The sequence below is a fragment of the Epinephelus lanceolatus genome, chromosome 17, assembly GCF_041903045.1.
Source record: "Epinephelus lanceolatus isolate andai-2023 chromosome 17, ASM4190304v1, whole genome shotgun sequence".
NCBI lineage: Eukaryota > Metazoa > Chordata > Actinopteri > Perciformes > Serranidae > Epinephelus > Epinephelus lanceolatus.
Genome location: NC_135750.1, coordinates 43,468,961 through 43,495,219, shown reverse-complemented (window position 1 = coordinate 43,495,219; position 26,259 = coordinate 43,468,961). Strand labels below are relative to the sequence as shown.

General features: G+C 39.7%; 1 protein-coding gene and 1 long non-coding RNA gene across 3 annotated transcripts in view; one reads left to right on the top strand and one right to left on the bottom strand.

The window, feature by feature from the left end:
- col13a1 (collagen, type XIII, alpha 1) overlaps positions 1 to 26,259 on the top strand; it is a 187,976-nt gene that overhangs the window by 28,091 nt on the left and 133,626 nt on the right. For both annotated transcript variants that reach the window (XM_078160554.1, XM_078160555.1), the window contains exons 4-11: positions 5,279 to 5,329; positions 7,497 to 7,532; positions 7,925 to 7,951; positions 8,209 to 8,235; positions 10,749 to 10,775; positions 10,882 to 10,908; positions 11,511 to 11,537; positions 13,540 to 13,611. In XM_078160554.1, coding sequence (XP_078016680.1) covers positions 5,279 to 5,329; positions 7,497 to 7,532; positions 7,925 to 7,951; positions 8,209 to 8,235; positions 10,749 to 10,775; positions 10,882 to 10,908; positions 11,511 to 11,537; positions 13,540 to 13,611 — 294 coding nt within the window. The remainder of the gene's footprint in view (positions 1 to 5,278; positions 5,330 to 7,496; positions 7,533 to 7,924; positions 7,952 to 8,208; positions 8,236 to 10,748; positions 10,776 to 10,881; positions 10,909 to 11,510; positions 11,538 to 13,539; positions 13,612 to 26,259) is intronic.
- LOC144458344 (uncharacterized) lies at positions 1,354 to 5,267 on the bottom strand. The gene is made up of 2 exons (XR_013487836.1): positions 2,846 to 5,267; positions 1,354 to 2,716 (listed from the first exon to the last, which is right to left on the bottom strand). It is a non-coding gene; the product is annotated as an uncharacterized LOC144458344 (long non-coding RNA).

Sequence of the window (26,259 nt, the reverse complement as noted above, 5' to 3'; positions counted from 1 at the left end):
AGGCCAGGGTCCAGCCAAAGAACTTGGAGTTGGAGCCAGTGTTGTCATTCAACTCTGCAAGACCATCAAGAACCCATCAGAGTGTGTTGTCTACTTTGACCATTTTTTCACCTCCCTACCACTCATTGTGCATCTGAAGGAGTCCCTTGGTTTGCGAAGTCTGGGAACCATCCGCAAGAACAGGCTTAAGGGATGCACCCTTGAGGATGACCATGCTCTGCTGAGGCAAGGAAGGGGCAGCTATGACTACAGGGTGGATAATGAGGCAGAAGTGGCTGTTGTAAAATGCTCTGATAACAAAGTTGTCACCTAAGCTAGCTCCTGTGCTGCAATCAGCCCTCTCAAGGAAGTCAGGCATTTCTCCAGAGAGGAGAGATATAGAGTTGCTGTTCCCTGTCCAAACATTGTGTCACAGTACAATGTCCACATGGGAGGAGTTGACCTTGCTGACATGATGGTGGCCTTGTACCGCACCCCTGCAAAGTCCCACCGGTGGTACCTGTGCCTCTTTTGGCAAATGGCTGATATAGCCATCAACAATGGATGGCAGCTGTATTGCCGAGATGCCAAAAGCATTGGTGTGCAAAAGCACAAAAAGCTCAAGGAATTCAGGCTGGAGGTTGCAGATGCCCTTATCCACAGTGGAAAGAAGAAGAGAAGGCCTTCCCCACCAGATGCATCCAAAGGCCAACAACCCCAAGACCCATGGTTGATCAAGTGGATCACTTCCCGGCTTTCACAGACAAGAGAAGGTGCAGGCTCTGCCCAGAAGGACAGACAACAATCTACTGCACAAAATGTGGTGTTTGTCTGTGCATTGTCACCGGGAAAAACCCATGCAACTGCTTCCAAGCGTTCCACAAAAAATGAACTATAGACAGAGGAAATTAGGGGCATTGTTCATAGAGTTCCCACCATTATGGAAAACCTGGACCCCTAAAACTTTCTCCAGTGTTCAGTTGTGTATGCATCAATTGAGAAAATGAAATTGCTATGTTGTTTTGTTTTTTATGTAAACTTCAGTGCACAAAAAGTTCAATATGTTCACCATGAAATGTTCCATTTTTGTGTCACTTTTTTTATGAGATTGCTTTGTTATGAGATTACTAAACTGGATTGGTAAAAATGAATAAAATCAACTTTAAAAGTACTATGTGTAATGTAAATGACCAAGGAATACAACAATTTATCATTTATCTTCATCAAATTGAACATTAATATGTTTATCATTTGGGCTCTGTTTACACCTTAATAGGGCAACGTATCCTGGGAGGTACAACTCATAAAATCCAAAATATTGAATATACATATATACAGTACAGGCCAAAAGTTTGGACACACCTTCTCATTCAATGCGTTTTCTTTATTTTCATGACTATTTACATTGTAGATTCTCACTGAAGGCATCAAAACTATGAATGAACACATGTGGAGTTATGTACTTAACAAAAAAAGGTGAAATAACTGAAAACATGTTTTATATTCTAGTTTCTTCAAAATAGCCACCCTTTGCTCTGATTACTGCTTTGCACACTCTTGGCATTCTTTCGATGAGCTTCAAGAGGTAGTCACCTGAAATGGTTTTCCAACAGTCTTGAAGGAGTTCCCAGAGGTGTTTAGCACCTGTTGGCCCCTTTGCCTTCACTCTGCGGTCCAGCTCACCCCAAACCATGTCGATTGGGTTCAGGTCCGGTGACTGTGGAGGCCAGGTCATCTGTCGCAGCACTCCATCACTCTCCTTCTTGGTCAAATAGCCCTTACACAGCCTGAAGTTGTAAAGTTCATTTCACAACTGAAATTTATTCACACTCACATAGTAGTTAAAAAAAGTACACTATTCTGAAAACCAGGGCTCCAGACTAATTTCTCTCATCATCATCACGAAAAACAATGTTAACCATCCCGAAGTGTGAACCGTGAATGTGAATTTTTCTCTCGTTATCACTTAAAGCTGTTGTTAGTGGTATTACAAAAACAATACTCGGATGAGGAAAAAAATTGTTTGTATTTTGCTCCACTCAAAAGGAATGTTGCATTGGCCTCTGGGAAATAATGATAATTTTGAATATTTCATAGATGAAAATATTTATACTATGAATACATAGAAACATTTATCACAGCATGCATTTGGACTTGTTTATTCCCAAAACATCCATTTACAAAACATGATGACAGCAGTATGAGCAATTTCAATAATATCATGACTCAGTTTTTCCTCAGTGACTCAATGTACATTCAGTATTCAGACTTTGATCTGTACTAGCCAAGAGTGCCACGGCACACTATGTCGTTCTGCCATGGCACAATTCCCTGCGGTGACTGAAAGTAGGCAGTCAAATCATTGTGGACAGCCTGGGCAGCTCTGGTGGAACGGCTCCTTGACATCTGTGAGGGACCTATGGATCCCACCAGATTTGAGTCCCCTGCTACCAGTCTTCGTCACTCCCCAGGCTCCACCGATCCACCTGAATCCGAGTCCGCAAAGCTTGGTGGTATGTATCTGGTCTCTGGTGTGTTCAGTTCGTCGGTGTAGGCCAGGTAGTTGTGCAGGACGATACATGCCTTTACAACATCCACGGCCTTTTCTGGCAGGAACTCAACATGTCGCCCAAGAATCCTCCACCTTGCCACCATGATTCCAAAGCTGTTTTCAGTAACCCGCCTGGCCCTGAAAGACGGTAATTGAAGGTCTGCTTCTCCATGCTCAGATTTGTCCCTGCATAGGAAAGTAGACAGTAGAGTATTAATAAATAGAACATTGTTGTGTCACAATCATATGAATTACAAATAAAAGTAAGTGGCCATTACAAAGAAAATTAAGTGTGAAATTAAGTCTGTGCCGTACCTGGGAAGGGACGCATGAGATTGCAGTGTAGGGGGAAGGCAGCATCACCGACAATCACATGGGGGATCTGGACTTCTGTTCTGGGGAGTTTTGCTGGTGCGGGCAGATTGAGCTCATGGTCGAGCAGCATCAAACCAAATTTGCTGTCCTTGAAAATGCCCCCATCGCTTTCCCTTCCATATCCACCCACGTCCAACATGGTGAAGCGATACCTATCAGAAAGAAACTGAGCATTATTTAGAGTTACTTAATAATGTGACTGATCTAAAGGCTAATAAAACACTAAATATATGTACCCAATACAACTTTTTTATGTAATGTAACCCCTGGGTCTTCTGTTGTTTGCTGTTGTCTTGTATACTGTCTGTATGTTGTTTGTTTGTTAATGAAAATAATAAAATAAAAATAATAATAAATATAATAACAATAATAATAAAGCAATACCTTGCATCACACGTTGCCATCATAACAATGGAGTAATAACCCATGTAGTTGAAGTAGTCACTCCCGGAGCGTGGCGGTGCCTTTATGTTGACGTGCTTCCCATCGACACTTCCTATGCAGTTCGGGAAGTTCCACAATCGCCAAAAGTCTGCAGTAATAGCTTCCCACTGGCTAGTTGAAGGGCATGGAAGAAATTCAGGCTGCAGTGCCCTCCATAAAGCTTTGCAGACCTCTGACAGTACAGCAGACATAGTGCTGGAGTACAACTTGTAGCTTGCTGCAACAGCCTGTTGGCTGCCACCAGACACTAAAATTCTCAAAGTGACTGCAAGTCTCTGGGCAGCATCAACAGGCATGGAGTGTGTGCTCTGGTGAGATATCAGCGGCTGCAAACAACGAAGCAGATCATCAAATCGACTTGCTGACATTCTGAAGTACCTGCAGGAGCAAACAAGAAAAAAAAAGAAAAGATTTGTGAGCCTGAAAAGTTGTCCAGGAGAAAATGTATACAATGTATGAAAGCACATTTCCACAAGTAAAAGCAAAAAAAATCCCCATGATGAATCAAAACTATGAGATAAAAGGTCACAATTACCTCATAAATGTCTTTTTATCTCATAATTTCAACATTTTATCTCATAATTTTGACTTTATCTCTAAACTATAACTTTTTTATATAACATTTTATCACATAACTTCAACTTTTAAACTCAAATGTCATAATTATGACTTTGCATGGGGATTTTTTATTTTTATGTTACTGGTGGAAATGGGCTAGCTATTTATTTTATTTATTTATTTAGTTAGTTAGTTTAGGGACATGTGCTTGCATTGATCATTTACAAGAAACGAGAAGATGGGCACACCAGATTTAGCCGAAAGCTTATTTCCATCGTTAGCCCTACATAAAACATTAAATACACACCACGTAATAAAACAATGGTAACAAGACATCTGAAATAAGTATCATATGAATTTGAGACTGCTCTATGTCTGAAATCAGGCATGATGCCCGAGAACTATAGTTACCTGAAGTGCATTTCTTCGTCCAGGTCTCGCAGAGGTTGAACAAGCACTGAAAATTCGCCCGTATTCTGCCTCGATTGGTTCAATGGGCGCACATCCCATCTCCTACTTCTCCTCTTCCTTCTTCTGTTGCAGTGTAGATGTTGCAGTATTAGCATAATTTCTTTGACATTCAACAACTCCAACTCCAGCAAGATTCTCTCTCTCTTGGTCGCCATTGTTCACTGTGACCGGAAAAGCTGGAAGCTAAACAAAGAATCAACTAGAGACGACGATAACCACTCAGGAAAGGAACGCAGCCCCCTACCGCTCTGGCGGTGAATTGCACCACGACGAAACTGAGTGACAGAGAAGTTCGAAGGGTTCACGACAGTGTCACGGCAACGACGTAGCGACGTCGTCGATTCAACACAGGACCATAAATCAGGCTTAAGTGTTGTAACTTGCAACAGGACGGGCAGACCTTAGATAGTGTTTATATAGTGTAGAGGAGGAGTTCTAATAAAGATGGCTCCAGTGCATCATCAAGCGACTCTGTAAAGCCCGCTTGGTCCGAGGCATACGATTCGATACTTTTTTTTACATTTTCAGCAGTTATTTTCTAACATTTTTAATGTGTTAAGACGCAAATCTCTGATTTACTTAACCTTGATTTTAACCAACTAACCCTTTAAATAGAGGTCCCACCAACCAATCCTCTAGCACCATAGCCTTTTTCACAAGATTATGCTGATCATTGTATAACTTTTTAATGTGACCAGAACTTTACATTTCTTTGCATGTCTACAGGAAGTATTTATGTATTAGAAGTAGACTAGTATATGTTAAACAGATGGCATGAATGTATTTCCCTCTGCTATAGATATTTACCTTTGTGGGAATGCATCAATGTACTGAATACATGTGAAAGATTTTGAGGATTAATATTTCCCTACTTTTTTCCCTCTTTCTATCTGTCTATAGGGAGCACCGGGTGAGCCTGGTCTGTCAATAATTGGACCAAGAGGACCTCCTGTAAGTGTTTTCACCTCTCTCTACACCTAATAAACCTCTTATCTTGAATCAGTGTTTCATGCCAAGCTTTTTTTTTATTACCTACCATTTTAGTAGACCTCTGCTTAACACATTATGTTCTTCAACACAAGCAGACTTTTCAGTTCTGTTGATTGAACTAGAGAGACGTGTTCTTTTGAGGATTGTGGGGTACTGGCTCAGGTTTTTATCAGCCAAGCATGTGAATGCACCGATAATGATAGAATAATACTGTATAATTATAGACGTTGTGGCTCATTAGCCATTGTAAGGCTCTTGCTTGATTTATCAGAAAGCAAAGGAAAAATTTGCATACTGGTCCAGCTGGGGTATTACTTACCCAGACACTAGGTCTGAATGGATCTTATTGTTATGTTGATGAGATGGGTGTTGTATTTGGTAAATGCAGGATACTGAGGAGAAAGTGGATGTACTCTGTTGTATTTTCAAATGGCTTTTTGGCTGATAGGAGGGTATACTGTAGATGGCCAGAAAAAGAGGAAGGTATACCCCTTCACCAATGGCTTTGACCCTAATTCGCGTCTACTTAAGTGGAGCACACATCTGGTATTCTAATTGATGGTTCTTAGAATCTATACCTGTATATTCCCACATTTCCTAGATCGTAATAGGCATTTCTAATGACTAACAGACTGCGGAGGACGCTCTGTGCAGTAGGAGCCAAGTCTTGAACTTAGGCCAGTCAGTCAGAAACACTGAGAAGCTACTTCAGCACAGCAGGTGAGAATGACATGAGAGGCTCCACTCGTGACCTTAGATGGAACAAGAGGAACTGACAGCTAGGGCGAGTCAATTGCCTCCACTTCTTTGCTGTATTCTCATTTCATTAGATTAGATGGATGAGAGCAAAAACATTTTCCCCCAGAAAGAACCTTTCAACCTTTCAGCTTCATGTTGAGCTGCAAAAAAGTCATAGAGATGCACATGATGTTTTATATTAAAGGTTAAGCTCTTACTGGAGCTTTCAACCACATCTCATGGTTTTCATCCATGAATGGATCTTTGCTGTTATTATTTAGTTTTAGAACTGATGTGGTGTAAAATATTAGCAGAGGTTAGAGGTTTATTCTTGACCTTAGAAATAGTACTTTGACAAAAATCTTAACTCATGGTCTACTTACTAGCAGGGGATCACTTTTAGGAGTCTTTTCCATCTTTGCATAAACATTAAAATTCATTCTTGATCTTGGAAATCTTAGTTTGACTTTTTTTTTTTAACTCAAGGGTAACTTACTTGGAGCTTTCAACAGCATCTCAGGGGCTTCATAAGCAAATGGATCTTTTTCATTTTTCTGTGGATTTTAGCCTTCTTGTTAATGTTGGCTTTAAAGTTGAGCGTGAAAGTTTTTACTTTATCATGGAAATAGCATTTTGACAAAAATAACAAATTCTAGTCACTAGAGCAGAGATACTCAACTTACAGCCTGGTGCCTGGTGGCCTGCTGACCATTTTCTCATTCATAATGAAAATAAATTGATTCACATTGTGAATGTTCTTTTGTACTTAGAATGCAAATAAGGCACCAGATTTCATTAAAAACAGGTAGTAAAATAAGCTGTTGTTAAAAAAGGAAAAAAGGTGCCAGGGGAGGATCTTCCTAGACCCTCTGCAAAGCAAGTTTAGTATCCCTGCACTAGAGTGACAAAAATATCCCAAGTCATTGTTAGCTCACTACCTTTTTTTCAGAACTTGTAACCACATTTCTTGGAGTTTGCTCACAAGGACCTTCAGTTAATATATCTTGAAGGTTTTCATTTAAATAAATGTCTGTATGAAGTTATAGCTAATGCTATACTGTTGCAGCTTTACTTTAAGAGCATTTAACTGGTGGAACTAGAACTATGAAGTAGTCACAGGAAATGCATTGTGTAAAAACACAATAGTAAGCTTAGCATTTACCGTGACATCCGTCAAAAATGCATCTACAAAACAATGTTTTCCTTAGAGTCTTCACCATCTCTTCTTGCATAAAGCAATTTCAGTTCTCACCAAATACCTCAGTGCAGTGGAGGGACAGCAGTGGAGTGCTGTATCTTCTCTCACTGACCTGCCTCTGGCAGATTTTATGTGGGACTTTCAGAAGAACTTACAAACAACCACACTGATTGTTTTTCTGTATCTATTCAGGGACAACCTGGAACCAGAGGATTTCCAGGCTTTCCAGTAAGTCATCAGCATGCTGTCTTCAGGTTGATACTGTAAATGATGCTTTGTTGATTTGTGTTAAATCAAAGCTAGACATTTTCTTGATGTTACTTAAACAAGCAAAAGACAGAAAAGTGTAATTACAGTACACAAAAGAGTTATTAGTGTTAATGAAATGAGTAAGATACAAATCATAACCTAACTGCTAACTAATAAATAGTTAACTAGTGGTTTGTGAATAACTCTTGAATATATAGTGATTGGAGATCACTATATTTATTTATTAATATTTGCAAATAGCCATTTTTTTCAATTGATGTTGTGATGGGACCAGTTGTTGTTGGTGGAATTATTTGTGATTACTGATCTTTATATGCACTCAAAGATTTCCTTCTCTTCTTTTATCCGAGGGTCCAATAGGGTTGGATGGCAAGCCTGTGAGTTTTCCCCACTACAAATCAAAAAGAGAAATAACTATTTTTTTTCAGTGCCCAGAAACCAGCATGTGGTAATGATAATGAGTATAAATAAGTTAAGAAGGATTATGGTCATTATTGTAATGAAATCTCGATTAGTGTCATTGCTGTTATTATAGGGCAGCGTTCAACATGCTATGGATATTTCTAAGAAGTGTATCTGCTGAAACTGATTGTTTATTTTACCAACTGCACTCGCTGTTTTAATGTTCACACAGGGACAGATTGGACCGAAGGGAGACCAGGTAAGCATTCCTTCAATTTGTAATAAGAATAGTTTTACTATTACCAACTATTACACCAACGAGCCAAATTAAATTGTTGCATTGCACCTTTGTTGTGCTGTCACTTTGTCTGCCTCTTAATTTTTATCCATAAAGTCAGAAGAAAAACAGAGAGATGGCCTGATTTATGCAACACAGTCATGAACTCACAGTGGTTTGCATGCAGGGAAAAAGCCAAGACAGATGGGAGCTGTTAGCCCACTCTGGCTTTCAATCAGGGTCAGGAGGTAAAACTCTGACTTACTGAAATGGGCATTAAGGGATTTTAGAATGTGCTTACTGAGGTTTGAGAACATTAAATGCCTCAAGCAGTTTCTTCACTCTTGATACCCCAGCTCATTTGATTCCTTATCAGCCATACAATGAGCATCATCTTGCAGGTGAGGTTTTTAAAAGCATTTCAGCATCGTTTGTAACCAATATTCCACTGATCCAACAATCTGAAGAAGAGTCACTCTGACTCTCAGCTGTTACAGAGCCAGCATGCAGATTTTCAGCTTCCACAGGCTATTTCAGTTTATGTTCATGTTCATTTTTAATGCAGGAAGTCATGTGTCCTGTATGTGCTTTAGGTGGAAATGAAGGTGTGAAGGCTGGTGTTTGTGTTCTGTCAGAGACCTCTAACATTCCTGTTTTTATTGCACTTAATCACAATCTATATCTAAACTTAAATGAGTCCTTGTACTTGTTCGAGTGTGTGGCCTTAACTATACCTTACCAAAGTTTATTTGCCATTTACATGACCTTTCTGTGCAGTATAAAGCCTACTTTACACTACATGGTTCAAGTGACCCAATTCCAATTTTTTCCTCTCAAGTGGCACAGATCGGATCTGTAACATGAACGTGTAAACAGGAAAAAAACGCATGATATCGGATGTTGTCAGATCAGATTCAGGCCTCCTTCGTATGTGGAAATATATCGGATATGAATCAGATATCTGCCAATAGGTCTGTAATCTAAACAGACAGATCGGATATTTCCTGGCAATCCACGTCGTACATCATGAATAATGCGACGACAGCGCATTTTGATGACGTGCTCATGAGCGAGGGAAAGGAAGGAAAGCAGAATAAATCACACATTAATCAAAAACTATGAACCAAAAAAGCACAATCTATCCCGAGTGAGACAAACTGCTTGATCCCCGTCTCCAGTGTACCAGCAGAGAACCTGCAGAACCGAATCAGCGAAAAAACACACCGGGCTACACAGCCTCTCTGCCTGAACAGCTGAAGCTGCGGCTCGCACCCACAGCACACAGACACACAGACAGCGCTTCTGCTTGCCAGCCAAACGTGCGCAACTGTGAGAAATAAATATGTGAGGTGTACGCTGCTTTTCTATCTTTTTTTTATTTTTCTTTCTTTTTTTCTGTCAGTGACATACACTCCTAACACAGGACGGGTTGTTTTTATTGACTGAGTTGATTATTAAGCCATAGTGATGCACGGATCGGCTCTGATAGCACCCGAATCAGCATGTACCTATCAATCATCCAGCCGCACCCGTCTGCAGTTGCACGGACATTTCCCCCGCTCTGTGTAGGCTAAGTTACCTTTTAAATTATGTGGAGCAGCGCCAGCTTTCCAGTTGTTTCATTCTTTAACAATTAACTTCAAATATTTAAAGTTAGTCCTTAAAATTGCTTTCAGTAATGTAAACATTTCCATGCACGCAGTAATGTCACTGTAGCAAATACCATGGGACATTTACACAGTGGTCAAGAGTGCTGGACCGGAAGTGTTGCACAAAAAAACCGGAAGCTGGCTGCGTTCTGTTTTGCCTCCGTGTCTCCGTGAAAAATAAGGTGAATAACAAACAGCAGTCAGGAAAAATCAGATATAGGCAACAAATCGGAATTGGGCATCAAGACATGGTAGTGTAAGGGCAGCCTAAGAGAGCTCTGTTCTTTCAGCAAGATGTTGTGGTGTAAGTCATTTCAATGTTCTCAAGCTGAGGTTGATGCTCTGTCATGGCCATTGCTGATTTCAGTAGATCCTTGCATGCCTCTGTTTGAGGGCCATTACTCTAAGGAAGACTGTTTTTTATTTATTTTTTTATTTTTTTTCATTTTGCTTTGTTTTGCTTTAAGTGCTTGTCAGGCAATGCTGTTGCCTTCACAAAGTGGCTGTAGAGCTGCTGAGCCTGTGAGGTCACCACAAAGAGTGCACTGGATGTGTCCTACTGGGCCTTTTCCCTGAGTTCATTAATCAACCAGTCGCTGAGCTCTGATAGCTCCTTACAGTGGGCACACCCCAAGGCCCGCTGGGAATTCAAACTGAGTCATTTTACACATTACAAGCCATTGGAACAGACTAGTGTAACAGCTAATCCGTCAGTTTGAATGATACCTTGACATGTTTACTCATTTCACTCATGTTTATTGGAGGCATTTGTGTTCAGTCATGTCAGAGGCTGCAAATATTTGCTTTAATCACATCAAGACTGACTGTGTTGCTGTTGTTTTTTAGGGTCAGCGTGGTGCCAAAGGACTCCCTGTAAGTTTCTTAAGTCTTTTGTCAGTCCTCACATAGTAACCTGCTAATAAGCTAACTACTTAATCACTCACTTTTCACATTCACCTGTTTGGTTTTTTGTTTCTAGGGGGAACCTGGACCCAAAGGGGAGAAGGTGAGACATTGTTTGCAATAGTTACACAATCTGACCAAGTAACACATTACTATACTCACCAGCTGAAGTGGGAGAAGTATTCAGATCCTTTACTTAGATGTTACTGTTTAGTTATTCTGAAAGAGATACTCCAGAAAATTAGCACTGCACTTTCACAAAGTTGGGGGACTGAAAAGAAAGGGATTACAAAACCAAGTTCAAAATTGAAGTAGCAGTAGTGGTTGAGATGTCCTCACTTTTAGTCGCTGGTAAAGGCCAAGCTCCAAAACACATTTCCCATCATGCAAGATGGTAGCTTCCTTTTGTTAAAACCTCCTTGTCCGGTAAACACCTCTTTTAAATGTAATGCCCTCAGTTTGTAATGCAGATATGCAGATTCTGTTAGAAAATTGTCTCCCCCCGATGACATCATTATGACATCATCAGGGTGCTTTCTAAGACTTGGCAAAGCTCTTCTAGCAGCACAGAACACATTAAACTGTTTTCACTGGCTGAACTGCACACCCAAGACAACTGATCCTATGTGTAAATTCTGTGGTAGTGTAATATCTCTACTGTATGTGTTTTCCTTTATTTCTGATGGATTTTTCTTTTCTCTCCAGGGCATATGTGGAGACTATACACACAGGGTATGAAAACATTATTCTGGAACTAATCCTTTGTCATTACTGTTTCACAAAAAGCACTTCATCATCAGTATTTATATTATAAAAATAATTAGGATCTGCCTATAATTACATTGCAATACATGTAAATGTCAATATTATGACACAAAGTGAACCTGCTCTGTTGTCCATCCTACAGCATATAACAGGTCCAAATGTACTACAGTTTTATAATATCAGACAGAGTAGAAAAGTCAAGCTGGAAGAGGACAAACTACTACAAAAGCTGGACGGACAGATGGCTGGTAGCACACTGATGAGTAGCACATGTAAATCTCTGCAGCTCTTCGGCCCAATGTCTCTGGGGTTCAGCTAGTTGAGAGAAAACAAGGCAATTACTGGCGGCCTGCTGGAGCACTGCATGATGAGAGCCTGTGTGTGGGATGCCAAAAATGAGAGCTTCCTGTGTAAAGGGGATTTTTTAGATAGCTAAGTCCATTTCCAGCATTATTCAATCTTTCAATCATTAAATTGCTTCTGCTAAGATAATCAAAGATGGGTGTTTTTTTTTGACATAAGCATTTGCCACTGTCTTTACAAAAGCTTCTCAAAATAATAGTACAGTGCATCCTGAAATGATGTTATGAGTTGCTATTGATAATACATCATGTTGTGATATACATGAATGCGCAGTAAATGTTCTAGGCTCGATAAGATGGTAAGATGATAAGATGGAGAGTTCAGAGGAAGAAGGACCCAGAGGGGAATTTGGGTTTGATGTCTTTTTCCTGCAAGGAAGCCCAGCCCCCTTTACTAACAAGCTGTACAGCTGTTGAATTTATTTTTCATACACTTTTCAGAGCCCCCTGCAGCAGTCTGTATGGGAGGTCTATTCCCAGTGTCTGCTCACACTCCAGGCCTCGATCCTATAGTGAGACTCATGGGGGCTGGGGGGTTAGAGTCAGTGGAGGTAACATTTTCACTGTTTAAAAAAGCCAGCAAGCTATTTATTGTTTTTGTGTAAAGTGTATTTCAGCAGCAGCTCCAATATTAAGAGAACACTTCTACATTTTGGGAAATATGCTTATTTGCTTTCTATTTGACAGTGAGAAGATTAACTGAGTACAAAACTGGAGTCAGGACATGGTTAGACTAGCTTAGCATCAAGACTGAGTACAAAGCTGAAGTCAGGACGTGGATAGCCTAGCATAGCATCATGAGTGGAAGCAGAGGTAGACAGCTAGCCTGGCTCACTGAAAAGAAGAAGATAAACCTACCAACAACTATAAAGCTGACGGTTTAACACGCTGCATCTTTTTTTTTTTTAATTAGTGCAGAAGGACAAATGTAACAATTAAAATTTGTGGGTTTGAGGTAATTACATAATTTAACAACTTTGTGAGAGGCTAAAGTATTTCTCTTTAGTGCAGGTTTGCCTTAATAGGTCTAAATCATAAATTACTGCTTTACATTTCTGTCCACAAGCTAAATCAAAAGAACATATCAATCATTAGATTAAATGCAGTTGCACTTGTATAGCACCTTTCTAGTCTTACAACTACTCAAAGTACTTTAACACTACATGTCACATTCACCCATTCACACACTGGTGGCCAAGGCTACCATACAAGGTCCCACCTGCTACTCAGTGAAACATTCCTACACACTCACACACCCATGGAGCAATTTGGGGTTCAGACTGGAGCTGCTAATTAAGGTGTTAGAAAGTGTTGGTAGGCTTTTTTCTTTTTGCTATGCACAAAAGCAGGCTAACTGCTTCCAGTGTTTACACTAAGCTAGGCTAACCAGAACTTGACTCCAGCTTTATACTTAGCACAAAGACATGAGATTGGTATCCATCTGAACACCTCACTCTCTGAAAGCAAAAGACATAAACAGTTTAAGACTTTTCTTTAAATTGAAATTCAGGCTTCATGAGACATGACTCACTATTTGTGTGGTTAGATTATGGCATGTTGCCACCATTACTAGCACTGACTGAAATGACCGCTTCCCTGCTGTGTAGGGCCTCTTTGTGCAGGATCTTCCTCTGAAAACCCTGGCTGCCTTGCGCTCCAGTCAGGCTCTGATGTTAAAGGTTTGTGGGTGAAACCAAACACCCAGATAGATAATTCTCAGCAGGGGGTGTCACCAAGTCATGCCGCAAAGAGAGCCCCTGCCCCAGAGCCAAGGCACTCCTCAACCCTCTGCTCTCCACCCAAAGATAAATATACTGACGAGCTCGCTACTGGCTGGGTTAAACAGTTTTTGCAAGTCACTTTTTCATAAAAGATATATCTTTAAATGTTTGATGAAAAGAATGATATCTCTTTAAATTGTTACTGGAATTTAAGTTAATTGTGCATACTACCAATGCCCAGGGATGCCAATATTAAAATAAAATCAGTGAATTGAATTAAAATTCGATTTTCCATGTGTTTACATAATGTGCAGTAGGACAAAATCAGATTACAACAATAACAATTTTATGTTCAGCTATCAGTTGCATGGTCTTCCATTTGGAAAATAAAAATAAAAAGTCAGTAGATTCCTTTATAGTTATACCAGTGCTATGTGGTTTGAAACTTACAGTGATTTCAGTCTGTTGTTAATCACACAAAGAGTAAAAGAAAAGAAAAACAATACAAAACTAGAACTGCAAGCAGTTATGAACGGGGTCCAAGTCTCCCCACGCAGCTCGGCCTCCATGCCCCATGGAGCCCACGATAGTCGGCCCCAAAGGACGAGGGGCTTGGGGCGAGCGTTAGGACACAGGCCAACGTCTGAGCTACAGTATTCACTGTAATGGGAAGTGCACTGGAAGTACTAAAGGCTGAATGTATTTGTTGCAATAAGTCACGCCCACTTTGACCAATCATTACCAAACTTTGTGGCTGGCCTCAGGACTGTCCCCACATCATGCTCACCAATTTTTTTTGTACAAATCCGATCAACTTTTATGGAACGTGATATTTCTGGGTTTACAGCGTCCACTAGTGGCCAATTTGGGCCAAATTTGGCACTGAGCCTCTGAACGACCTCCGGAACAAGTATGTTAGGTGTCACGTTGATATAATTTAGTCTGACAAAAATATGCAACAATATGTGCATTTTAGCTAGCAAAATCTTCTTGTCGTTAATAATTCGCACATTTTTTGACCGGGCACAATTCTTTTGATAACATTAGATCAGGTCCATATTAACTGTTGATGTGCCAAGTTTCATGCAGTTTGGACAAAATCTGTAAGAGGAGTTCGAAAAAGTAGGTTTTGGATGTGTAGCAACTTAGCAAAGGAAATGTGCGGCAGAAGTGGGCGGGGCCTATGTCAGCAAATCCAGCTCAAATTTAGTGTTGATAGCATGTAATTTGACAGAGATACGGCACAGTTCGCTTTTTTATAGCTAGCTACAAAAATTTGTTTGTTAATAATTCGCACATTTTTGGACCGAGCAAAAAAATTTTCTCAACTTTAGATCAGGTCCATGTTGGGAGTGTACGTGCCAAGTTTCATGCAGATCGGACGAAATCCCTAGGAGGAGTTTGAAAAAGTGGGTTTTGCAGTTTTTGCAGTTTTGGCGGGAAAAAAGTATAGGCGGAAATGATGCAGCTCCATTCAAGGAATCCAAGGATGTAACTGTGCATTCACACCAAAAGCGTCATGAGCGTCATAAGCGGCCAGCAGCCATTCATTTTCAATGTATGCTTGCTACGAAGGGTGTCTGGAGCGTCAGCATCAGCGAGCAGCGCGATGCCAGCGACTGGAGCGTCACTGTGAAGTTGAGAGAAGCTCAACTTTGTGCAAATGAGCAGCGACGCCGCAGAAGCAGCAGCGAGCAGCAGCCAATTGCAGACCATGAATATTCTAGGGGGGACAGTGAAAGAAAAAGAAAGACGAAAATGGAGGAGAAGTTGATTGTGGCGGTCTCCGGTTTCCCAGAACTATATGATGTGTCTCTGTTTATTTACAGAGACATCCAGAAGAAGTCAGATGCCTGGAAAAGGGTATCTGAAATTGTTGGTTTGTCTGGTAAGTAAAATAGGCTCATGTTGATCCATGTAAACAAATGCAAAGCACATAAAATGTAAGCTGGGTGAACAGGTGGGTTAACTAGAATGGATAAAATGAATGATAAAGCCATTAAATAAGCTAGTAATTATGCTGGTATGTAAAATATGCTCATATACACGTGTAGATCCATGTAAACAAATGCAAAGCACATAAAATGTAAGCTGGATGAACAGGTGGGTTAACTAGAATGCACACAACACATCTGCAGCGCAGCTTGAAAGCCCCGCCCCTTGGCAGCCTTCTGCAAGCCCCACCAGAGCTGCCAGGCAGCACGATGCCAGCGACCTGAGCGACCGCTGGCGCTCATGACACTTTTGGTGTGAATGCAGAGTTAGGCTTTTGAATGTGCGACATATCGTTTGGAAGTTATAGACCAAAACCCGTTGGCCTTAGTTATAGCGCCCCCTATAGGCGTACATGTGTCATTTTTTGCATCTGAGGTACCTGCAGGGGTCTGGATCAACCCTCCAAATTGCACCACCCTCCCATGCACGGTGTAGCCTGCAGCGACACTTTCATCAACGGAAAAATAAAAATAGAGATGGAAAATAATAAAAATCCTTACAATTACAATAGGGTTCCCAGCACCGCTTGTCCTGGGAAACGCGTCTGCTTGCATACGCGTTCCCCGGGCCCCCGCGGGCTTGGCCCCCTAAAAAGGCAGTTACTACTGACAAAATGGTACAGTAGAAAATATGGTAACACTTTACTTGAAGGTATCTACATAAGGGTGACATGACACTGTCATAACTATGACATGATACTGTCATGAACTTGTCATAAACATTATGTACATGTCATAAACGTTTATGCTGTCATTAAGTGTCATTCGGTTTTTGTAATGACAAGTTGACATTGTTTGGGTTGTCTTGATTATGACAACTTGACATTAATTAAAGTGACATTACCAGAAGTTGTCTTTGTCATGACAACTTGACATTAAATTTGTTTGGATGTCCTTATTATGACAACATACAACATCATAACAACTTGATTTTAAATTAACCTCTTTTTGTGTTTATGACAAGGTGACATAATGATTATTATAATATAATTATAGATGTCCAAGGTTACAAACCCCTTTTTCTAACACTCGGTCAGATAGATGTCTGGCAGGATATGACACAAAACTGGCAGTCATGACAAAATTATGACAGTGTAATGAATAAATTCTTTGACCTAAAGTAAAGCGGTAACATTTTGATTTGTTATTAAGATATCATGATAACTTAATGATACCATTATGAGAGTGTAATGAATACATTCTTTGACGTAAAGTGGTACCACTTTGATTTGTCATTAAGATGTGATGATATCTTAAGATAAGATAAGATAAGATAAGATAAGATAAGAAGCTTTATTGTCATTGTACACAGGATACAACGAAATTTCGTTTTGGCATCACATAGGTCAGATCAACAAACTGGTAAAATGTAAACAGTGTTGTAAAGTACAGTGTACGAATAAATATTTTGTATTGTTATTATAAATATAAATATACATTTGATTGTTAAAAACTAAATAAGAATTAAAGTCAAATGAGATTAAGAAAGAAAAAGAAAACAAGATGAAGAAAAGGAAGAAAAAGAAAAATAGATGAGATCAACTGTCGGATCAGCAGTGTGGTACAGTAAATTATATAATGATAGATGGTATGGTACAGTAAAGTGCAGTGCAGCAGTTATACAGTCAGTCAGTCAGTTCAGTCAGTTCACAGCTAGTGGAGAGAAGCTGTTTCTCAGTTTGTTGGTTCTTGCGCGTATGGCTCTTAGCCTGCCTTAATGACAAATCAAAATGGTACCACTTTACTTGAGGTCAAAGAATTTATTCATTACACTGTCATAATGGTGTCATGACCAGTGTGGCGGTAGTTACTCAAAAAAAGTAATGCATTACACATTAGTGGTTACTTCTTTAAAAGTAATGCCTTACTTTACTTAATTACTCACTGCTGAAAGTAATAAGTTACACTACTAGTTACATTACTTTTGGATTACTCCATCACATCACCTGAGATGCACCATAACTTAATTGCCAATTAACAATATAAAGTTAAACCTTATATATGACCAGATCAGCACAAATCCTTATTCTAATATGGAGGACATACACAAGATCTCTCTTTTATGCGCTTTAATACAACAAAGCCGACCGCAAAGTTGTGAAAATCAGCCCAAACAGCACTTCACAGAAAAATGTGTCAAGAACAAGGCTACAGTACTGGCAGTATGCAAAAAATTATGATTAAACATTCATTGGAAACTTTTATCATCATTAAATGTCTATTTCTATTTTGAGGCCATGATATAAGCATCGTCAAACTGAATTTCTTTACAATACAACAACATAATTTAAAAGAGGTTGTCCTTCCACCATCTAATGCAAACATGAATTTGTTCAAAATAATATCAATAAATAAAATAAGATACTGCCCTTCATCATTATATCAGACGATGATGACACTTCAAAGGAAAACATTGCATATGAAATGTAATTTGACCTGTGTATTTAACAGGCCAAACACACTCAACTCACTGTAACTCACTCACCAAACTAGGGCTTTACAGCACATTTTTCCATCTTACTGGACATGTTTATCAAAGAAGTGGTTATACCTGATGAGGAGGAGTCTCTCAAATTGTTTGTCAGACATCCTGTTCCTCCTCAAAATCAACACAAGGCTGCCCAGACTAAAGAGCCTCTCCGCCGGTGCACTAGAGGGTGTCGCTGTGTTGAATTTCATACTTATAGTCTTTATCGTGGGGAAACAGTTCAGAATCTCCATCTCTGACCCTGACTTCAAATAGTCAATGACTGCTGGAGATGGGGATCTGTGGCGTACATACATCCTGCTCATCGTGGGGGGGAAGCACGGCATTCGGTGGTCAGCAGTGTCCTTAAAGCATCTCTCCTCTCCTCTTCTTTCAGCCACCGCGCTTTAAACTTTGGCAGTGTGACAGCTGCAAGGAGAGCATCTTTGCTGTCCAACACCGACCAAAATCGTGTCTTGATGGCCTGTGAATGTAATATAGAATGATTTGATGAGTTTGGTTATGTACAGTGTAATTTGCGTTGCATAGCTCAGCGGGAACCATCATGTGAGTTAATGAGGTACTGTAACATATCTGCGGATTCACTACAAAAAAATAATAATAGATCAAAATTTGAGAAATAAAACAATGTATTTGGCTTTCAGATTTAAAATTATAAAACAGACCTTACCTGTAATATGGCATTAGGCAGACCCGTTGTCATCCGGGAGAGCCCGTTTTGCAGTGCCAGTGTCTTTGATATCAAAATCTCCAGCGTTGGCAGGAGGCTGCCAAAGTTGGCACGTACTCTAAGCTCTCAAATTTTTTCTTTAGCTCCGTTTCCATCTTCACATAACACTGGTCCAGGTAGCTTGTAAAAGTTTTCCTGTCTGATGGTGGCCGTCTGCTCCTCGTTACCTGTATTTTGCTCAGTATGTTTCAGAAAGACAGCGATTCCACTGTTGAAACAGGCAACATTTCCTCCACGAAGTGTGCTACAAGCCTATTTATCTCTGCTTTTGTCAATACCTTTTGTTGAAAATCAAGCCTTGACTGCTTGGTTGGCGTCGGCTTATCTTCAGCGTCACTCATGGTCCGCAGGGTCTTTAGCCACTAGCTTTATGTTAGCATGTTGCCTTTGCAGGTGCTTGGAAAGATTTGATGTTGTGTTCGCAGCGGTGGAGAGTTGTTTTTGGCCTGGGCACAGTTTACACTTTACCGTCACATTCTTGTCCTTTCGCGCAACAAATTCGAAGTAGTGTGCATATCTCCACCCCTCAAAAGACGTTTTAAGCAGCTCTGCCATTTTTCGCTGCGTCTCCTCCTCCATGAACTCCAGCCAGAGTCACAGTCAGGTCATGTGAGTGAGGTTAGATGAGTGTTGTGTCAGCACGCATGAAAGGGGATGTTTGTTTTGTTTTTCTGTCCTCCTGTTATGCAGATAGTTGAAGAATTTAAAGTAATGCAAGTAACGAGATCATTTTTTGATTAGTAACTGTAATGCAATTACTGAAGTTATCAACAGTAATGTGTTACATTACTGCGTTACAGACAAATGTAATCTTATTACAGTAATGTGTTACTTTGTAGCGTGTTACCCCCGACACTGGTCATGACAGCCAGTACTGTGTCGTATCCTGCAAGTTATCAACAGTAATGCGTTACATTACTACGTTACAAACAAATGTAATCTGACTACAGTAACATTTTACCTCCAATACTGATCATGACAGCCAGTATTGTGTCGTATCCTGCAAGTTGTCAACAGTAATGTGTTACATTGTTGCGTTACAGACAAATGTAATCTGATTACAGTAATGCGTTACTTTGTTACTTTACTTTGTAATGCGTTACCCCCAACACTGGTCATGACAGCCAGTTTTGTGTGTTATCCTGCCAGACATCTATCTGACCAAGTGTTAGAATCGGTCTGTAACCTTGGGCATCTAATTATAATAATCATTATGTCACCTTGTCATAAACACAAAAAGAGGTGCATTTTTTTGTTAATGTCAAGTTGTCATAACAAAGACAACTTCTGGTGATGTCACTTTAATTAATGTCAAGTTGTCTTAATCAAGACAACCCAAACAATGTCAACTTGTCATTACAGAAACCGAATGACACTAAATGACAGCAGTCATAAAAGTGTATTACATGTACATAATGTTTATGACAAGTTCATGACAGTGTCATGTCATAGTTATGACAGTGTCATGTCACCCTTATGTAAATACCTTCAAGTAAAGTGTTACTGAAAATGCTTTAACATAGCATAAAGATTGTGTACATGCTGGAAAGGTGTAGGATGAAGCTTCAGCTTATTGCATCTACCCTGTTTATAATAAACAACCTATCTGATGTCAAAAGACAAAAAACTTAAGAGCACACACAATTGTTTAAAAATATATCAAATCCAATCAAATCAGGCTTTAATTATCACCTCACCAAACATATAACAGTAATGGAGGTAAACAGAACGGTGGTTTCGGGGGGTTGTTCCAACATTAAAGTAATTAATTCTAATACCATAAAATAGTCATTAATAAAATACAATAAACCCTAACTATCCAGCAATAAATCATAAACTAAAAGTCCAGTATGACACTCACACATCACACATCAGCAGTGACCATTTTTGGAAAAAATGACAATGGGCATTTGGCAATTAAAGTGACCATGTGCAGTGCTGTGCAGCATGTATAAGGTGCATGCAATTGTTCAAAAAGACATGAAAATAAGAATTTAATTTTGAGAATACATTATTTTAAACACAATTGGACAATATAATTTGAATTCATTCATTACATGATTTCACTTAAATATTGGCAGCTCTTGAGTTCTATATATTTAAACCAGTTGTGGTGGATAGCTGGAAACGATGAGGGACAAAGCAGCACACTTGCCTACTTGCTACATTTTTACCCCTACTTATATTTACTTATAACATTCTGTATATATTTCCATAAAAATAGTACTGTTGTTATTTTTTGCTTTTTATTGATGCATTTAAGATGTAGCCTATGTACACAAAACTAAAAGAAGTTTGTCCCAAAACTGACTGAAACCTAGAAATATGTATGTTTGAGTTGTAAAGAGTAGTGAATACTTATTTGGGGGGTTCAGGCACTGGGTGAGGGTAGTCTTTACTTTAAAGGTTGCTGCATAATTGTGGAAATATGTACACTATGTAAAAAGTAGGCAAGTTGCATGCAGCTGGTTCTACTTGGTGTCAGTGGGGGAATGTAGCTATCAGTGGGATCATATCTGTATCGTCCTGTCTTAAACTTGTACCTGATCATGCTGGTCATTTCAACAGAAGCGACGTATTGTACAGCCCTGTGTTGGACAATTGGCCACAGTAAGTCTGGATGTGCACTGTAACTGTACTGCTGTACTCTCTTTGTGGCAAGACTGGCGCCCACCTCTGCTCTGCTGCAATCTAGGGGCCTGGCTTTCTGTTAAAGGGGACATTGATGTACATAAATCCCAAAGATTGGATGCCTGATGATTTGCGTCCAACATGCACTGAGAGTATCTAAGAATAGTGAACATTTTATTCTTTTGAAATAGAGAAGCATCACGGTACATCAACCATCCTCTTTACCAGTCCAAGCTCATAGTTTGCTGTGCCGGTGCCTTTTTTGTCTTTCCTTTCTTCAACTTTGTTTCCTTTTTTCTCTCCTTTGCTCTCCCTTTTCCTTTTCCTTAATTTCACTCTGATGTTCTACCCCCCCACCCCCGTTCTCCTGGTTCTCCCCTTTTTCCTTTCTCTGGCCTCATGGTGACCCTTGCCCTGTGACCTTTTTGCACCGCTGGCCACCTGTGCTTTGTGACTTCCCCCAGCAGATGTTGCCCATCACCGTGCGCAACATGCCCTCAATAAGCCCTCTAATTCTAAAACGCCTCAAGGTACAATTCTCTTTGCCCCCTACTTGCCCCCTCCTCTCTGCCACCCTGTGGATGCCAACCGTCATCATCTGTCGCCAACCCTCCTTCGCTGTCCTGCTGTAATTAACCACCTTTTGGCTGCTACTGCTGCTGAATGTTGAGCCATATCCAGGGCTAAAGGCCTTTTCTGTCAATGATGTGTGACATCACAGGAAATCAGCTTTCTTTCTTTTCAGGTTTTTACCACACCACAAATCATTAATTTAACTCAAAGCTTTCTTTAATCTTATCTCTTGTGGTATTAGTTGGAGGAAGCCACTGACAAGAAAAGACAACAAACAGAAATACATGCAAAGTAGATTCAACAAAAAGTGTTTATTATGCTAAACTTCACTGATAAATCACAAACATGAAGAAAATGTCATAGTAAAGACTGAGTATTGCACTTACATTAAGTTGAAGGACTCAAAGAGGCTAAAAAAGAATTTTAAATAATGAAGCAGCAAAGCACCAGATCGTATGTCCCATAATGCAACTTTGAAGCATCTTATTGTTAGACCCTTTCAAACTTCATACCAACAGTTTGTAAATTAGGCTTCCTAATTGTCAGGTGGAGAGGTCTTTCCTTGGATCAATAAGCTGACCTCTAAATGGTGCCTCTTTTACCAACTTGTTTTACCTAAATTAAAAAAGGATGTGGACGCCATGTGCAGAAATACAAGAAATTAAAAACTCATAACAAAAAAAAAATGTTGGTGAATCTTTTTGCAAAGTAGTTCAGTATGAAGTGTGACAAATATAAAAAGGGAAACTCATTTCAATTCATGCAATAAGTTTTTGCTAAATCCATTTCATGGCTAGTCCAGAACGTTGAAGAAATCCCAGTTTACATCTTTCCACAAATCTCTGCATGGAAACTATGGGCTGCTTAATCTCAGGGAGAGATTGTGGTTATGGCACATAAACTATGCTTAAGGTTGGACAGCTTAAACAATAGGTTAAGGTTTTTGGGAAAGAATTAGAGAAGAGTCCTAATTACTGTGTAAAACAAACAAAAACTTCAACAAAAAACACAAACATTGCTGTAATTGTTGGTGTGTGACTACACAAACCCATGAGAGTTGGACACTTAGCCTATCTAGCACCCTAACTTTTCACCTCACTCCATTAAATGCTCACTCCTCTCTGTCAGGCATTGAATGTTGGCAGTGGATGTAAATTGTCAATTTAAACATTAAAAATATATAAAATATGTCTCTAAAAGTGCTAAAAATGATATTCAAACTTAAGTAGATGCAGTAAATTTTGAATACAATTTTACATGAACTGTTTTTGTTAATATAAGGAATATATATTATATTAAAAAAATACAAAGTAAAGATTAATCTGCAACTGATCACATTACCAATTCTTTACCTAATACTGTATCTTGACCCACTCAGGTAGACGCATAAAGTTACTACATGTCCTGCAGCCATGTCTGGCACTCAGTTCCTGCAACGCTAGACACAGTTGAATTAAAAAGAGCCTTGGTGCACCTTCTGGGCATTTCGCATAGGTTGGTCTTGTTGGTATTGTGCCAGGACACAATAACTTGATTGGAAATCGGCACTTTGGGTTGTCATACATTGAAAACACAAACTGTACCAACATACTTTAAACTGTTCATATACCTCATCTGTGATGAATCTGATATCAGCCTATCAGTGTTGACCATCTGAAATAATGGGGTTTCCATTAGATAGAACAAAATTATAGTTGTTTTTTTCTATTATGTATGTATGTATGTATGTATTCTTTTATGTGGTCAGATTGTGCAGAACAGAACATATTATTAACAGCTAAGACAGCTGCACTCCACCAAAGACAGTATGTGTATAACCCCTGAGAAAACCAAACATGTCCAGAGACATAAATCATATCTGGACATATTCTGCAGTGCAGCACAGAGGAGGAATGGTAAAATATGGATTGAATATAGATGAATATGTTCTCCATTATCTCAGAACAGAAGCTTGGCAGCACTCTCTGGTCCTGAGCTACTGTACATGTGTGTCCTACAAAAACACAGTGATTCTTGATTAACTGAAGTAAGGCCAGTGCTTTGTGTTTGGAACTCCTGTAAGTCGGACCACATGTTTACATGTACTGTAGTACAATGCATTCAGGTTCATGCCATGCAAACTTTTTGCCCTCTATCATGTTGCATATTTCCATATGGAGGTGTCTTTAGGATGTGTAGCAGCCAGACAAATTTATTACAGTCATTGGGGTGTATGTATTCTCTTCATATCCTGTGCACATTGTACATTTCCTTTATTTGATGTGGTTTAGTTTTGACTTTGGTTTGAGATAATTCCTGGAGTTCTGGCTGTCAGTGGGCAGGTTTAAGAATAAATACACACACACACACACACACACACACACACACACACAAACACACACACGTGCGCACGCGTGTGCACACACACACACACACACACACACACACAAATTGGCAGTGTATTTTAAAAAAAGCTGCAGGAAAGGTCAATGTCAATATTACATTTATTTATATTCAAATATAAGCAATTAACAATCATAATTTATCAATCAATCAATTTTATTTAAAAAGCCCAATATCACAAATCACAATTTGCCTCACAGGGCTTTACAGCATACAACGTCCCTCTGTCCTTAGGACCCTCACAGCGGTTAAGGAAAAACTCCCAAAAAAACCCACAACCCTTTAACGGGGGGGAAAAAAAACGGTAGAAACCTCAGGAAGAGCAACTGAGGAGGGATCCCTCTTCCAGGACGGACAGATGTGCAATAGATGTCGTACAGAACAGATCAGCATAATAAATTAACAGTAATCTGTATGACACAATGAGACAGAAAGAGAGACAGAGACAGAGAGAGATGCAGGACAGACGGTAACAGTAATAGCTTACAACAACATTAATGAAAGTAATAATATTATAGTTATAATTCTGGCTATTGTGGTACAATATGTTGAAAGTATATATTAATATCTGATAGTATACATATGTGACAATAATCATATGTGTATAATAAGTGTGACTAATGATAACAGCAGCAGCAGGAGGCATCTGGCAGGACCATGGCAGCAGCACAACCACACACGTCACACTATCCAGGCATCGCTGCAATATGAGTTAACCTGCGAGACAGTGGAGTACAAAGGCTCCGGAGAAGAAGGCGAGTTAGTGACATGCAGTACGGCCGAGTTAGCAAGATACAGTAACAGGACATGGGAGAGAGAAAGAGAGAAGGAGATAAGGTGCCCGGTGTATAATAGGGGGTCCCCAGCAGACAAGGCCTAAGTCAGCCTAACTAGGGGCTGGTACAAGGCAAGCCTGTGCCAGTCCTAGCTATAAGCTTTATCAAAGAGGAAAGTCTTAAGTCTAGTCTTAAATGTGGAGATGGTGTCTGCCTCCCGGACCGCAACAGGAAGATGATTCCACAGGAGAGGAGCCTGGTAGCTGAAGGCTCTGGCTCCTGATCTACTTTTGGAGACTTTAGGGACCATGAGTAACCCTGCATTCTCAGAGCGCAGTGTTCTGGTGGGATAATATGGCACTATGAGCTCTCTAAGATATGACAGAGCCTGACCATTTAGAGCTTTATAAGTTAACAGTAGGATTTTAAATTCAATTCTGGATTTTACAGGGAGCCAGTGCAGAGAAGCTAAAACAGGAGCTGTTGCAGAAGCTGCTGCATTCTGAATTAGCTGGAGAGTTTTTAAACACTTACTGGAGCTACCTGATAATAGGGAGTTCCAGTAATCCAGCCTAGAAGTAACAAAAGCGTGGACCAATTTTTCTGCATCTTTTTGGGTCAGGATAGGCCTAATTTTCGCAATATTACGCAGATGAAAAAATGTAGTCCGTGAGGTTTGTTTTAAATGAAAGTTAAAAGACAAATCTTGATCAAATATTACTCCGAGGTTTCTTACGGTAGCGCTAGAGGCCAGAGCAATGGCATCTAGAGAAACTATGTCATCAGAAAAAGAGTCTCTGAGTTGTTTGGGGCCAAGAACAATAACTTCAGTTTTGTCTGAATTTAACATAAGGAAATTGGTGCTCATCCAGGTTTTTATGTCTTTTAGGCAATTATGAAGTTTAGTTAATTGATTAGTTTCTTCTGGCTTCATCGATAAATACAACTGTGTATCATCTGCATAACAATGGAAATTTACAGAGTGATTTCTAATGATGTTACCTAGAGGAACCATATATAGAGTAAATAGGA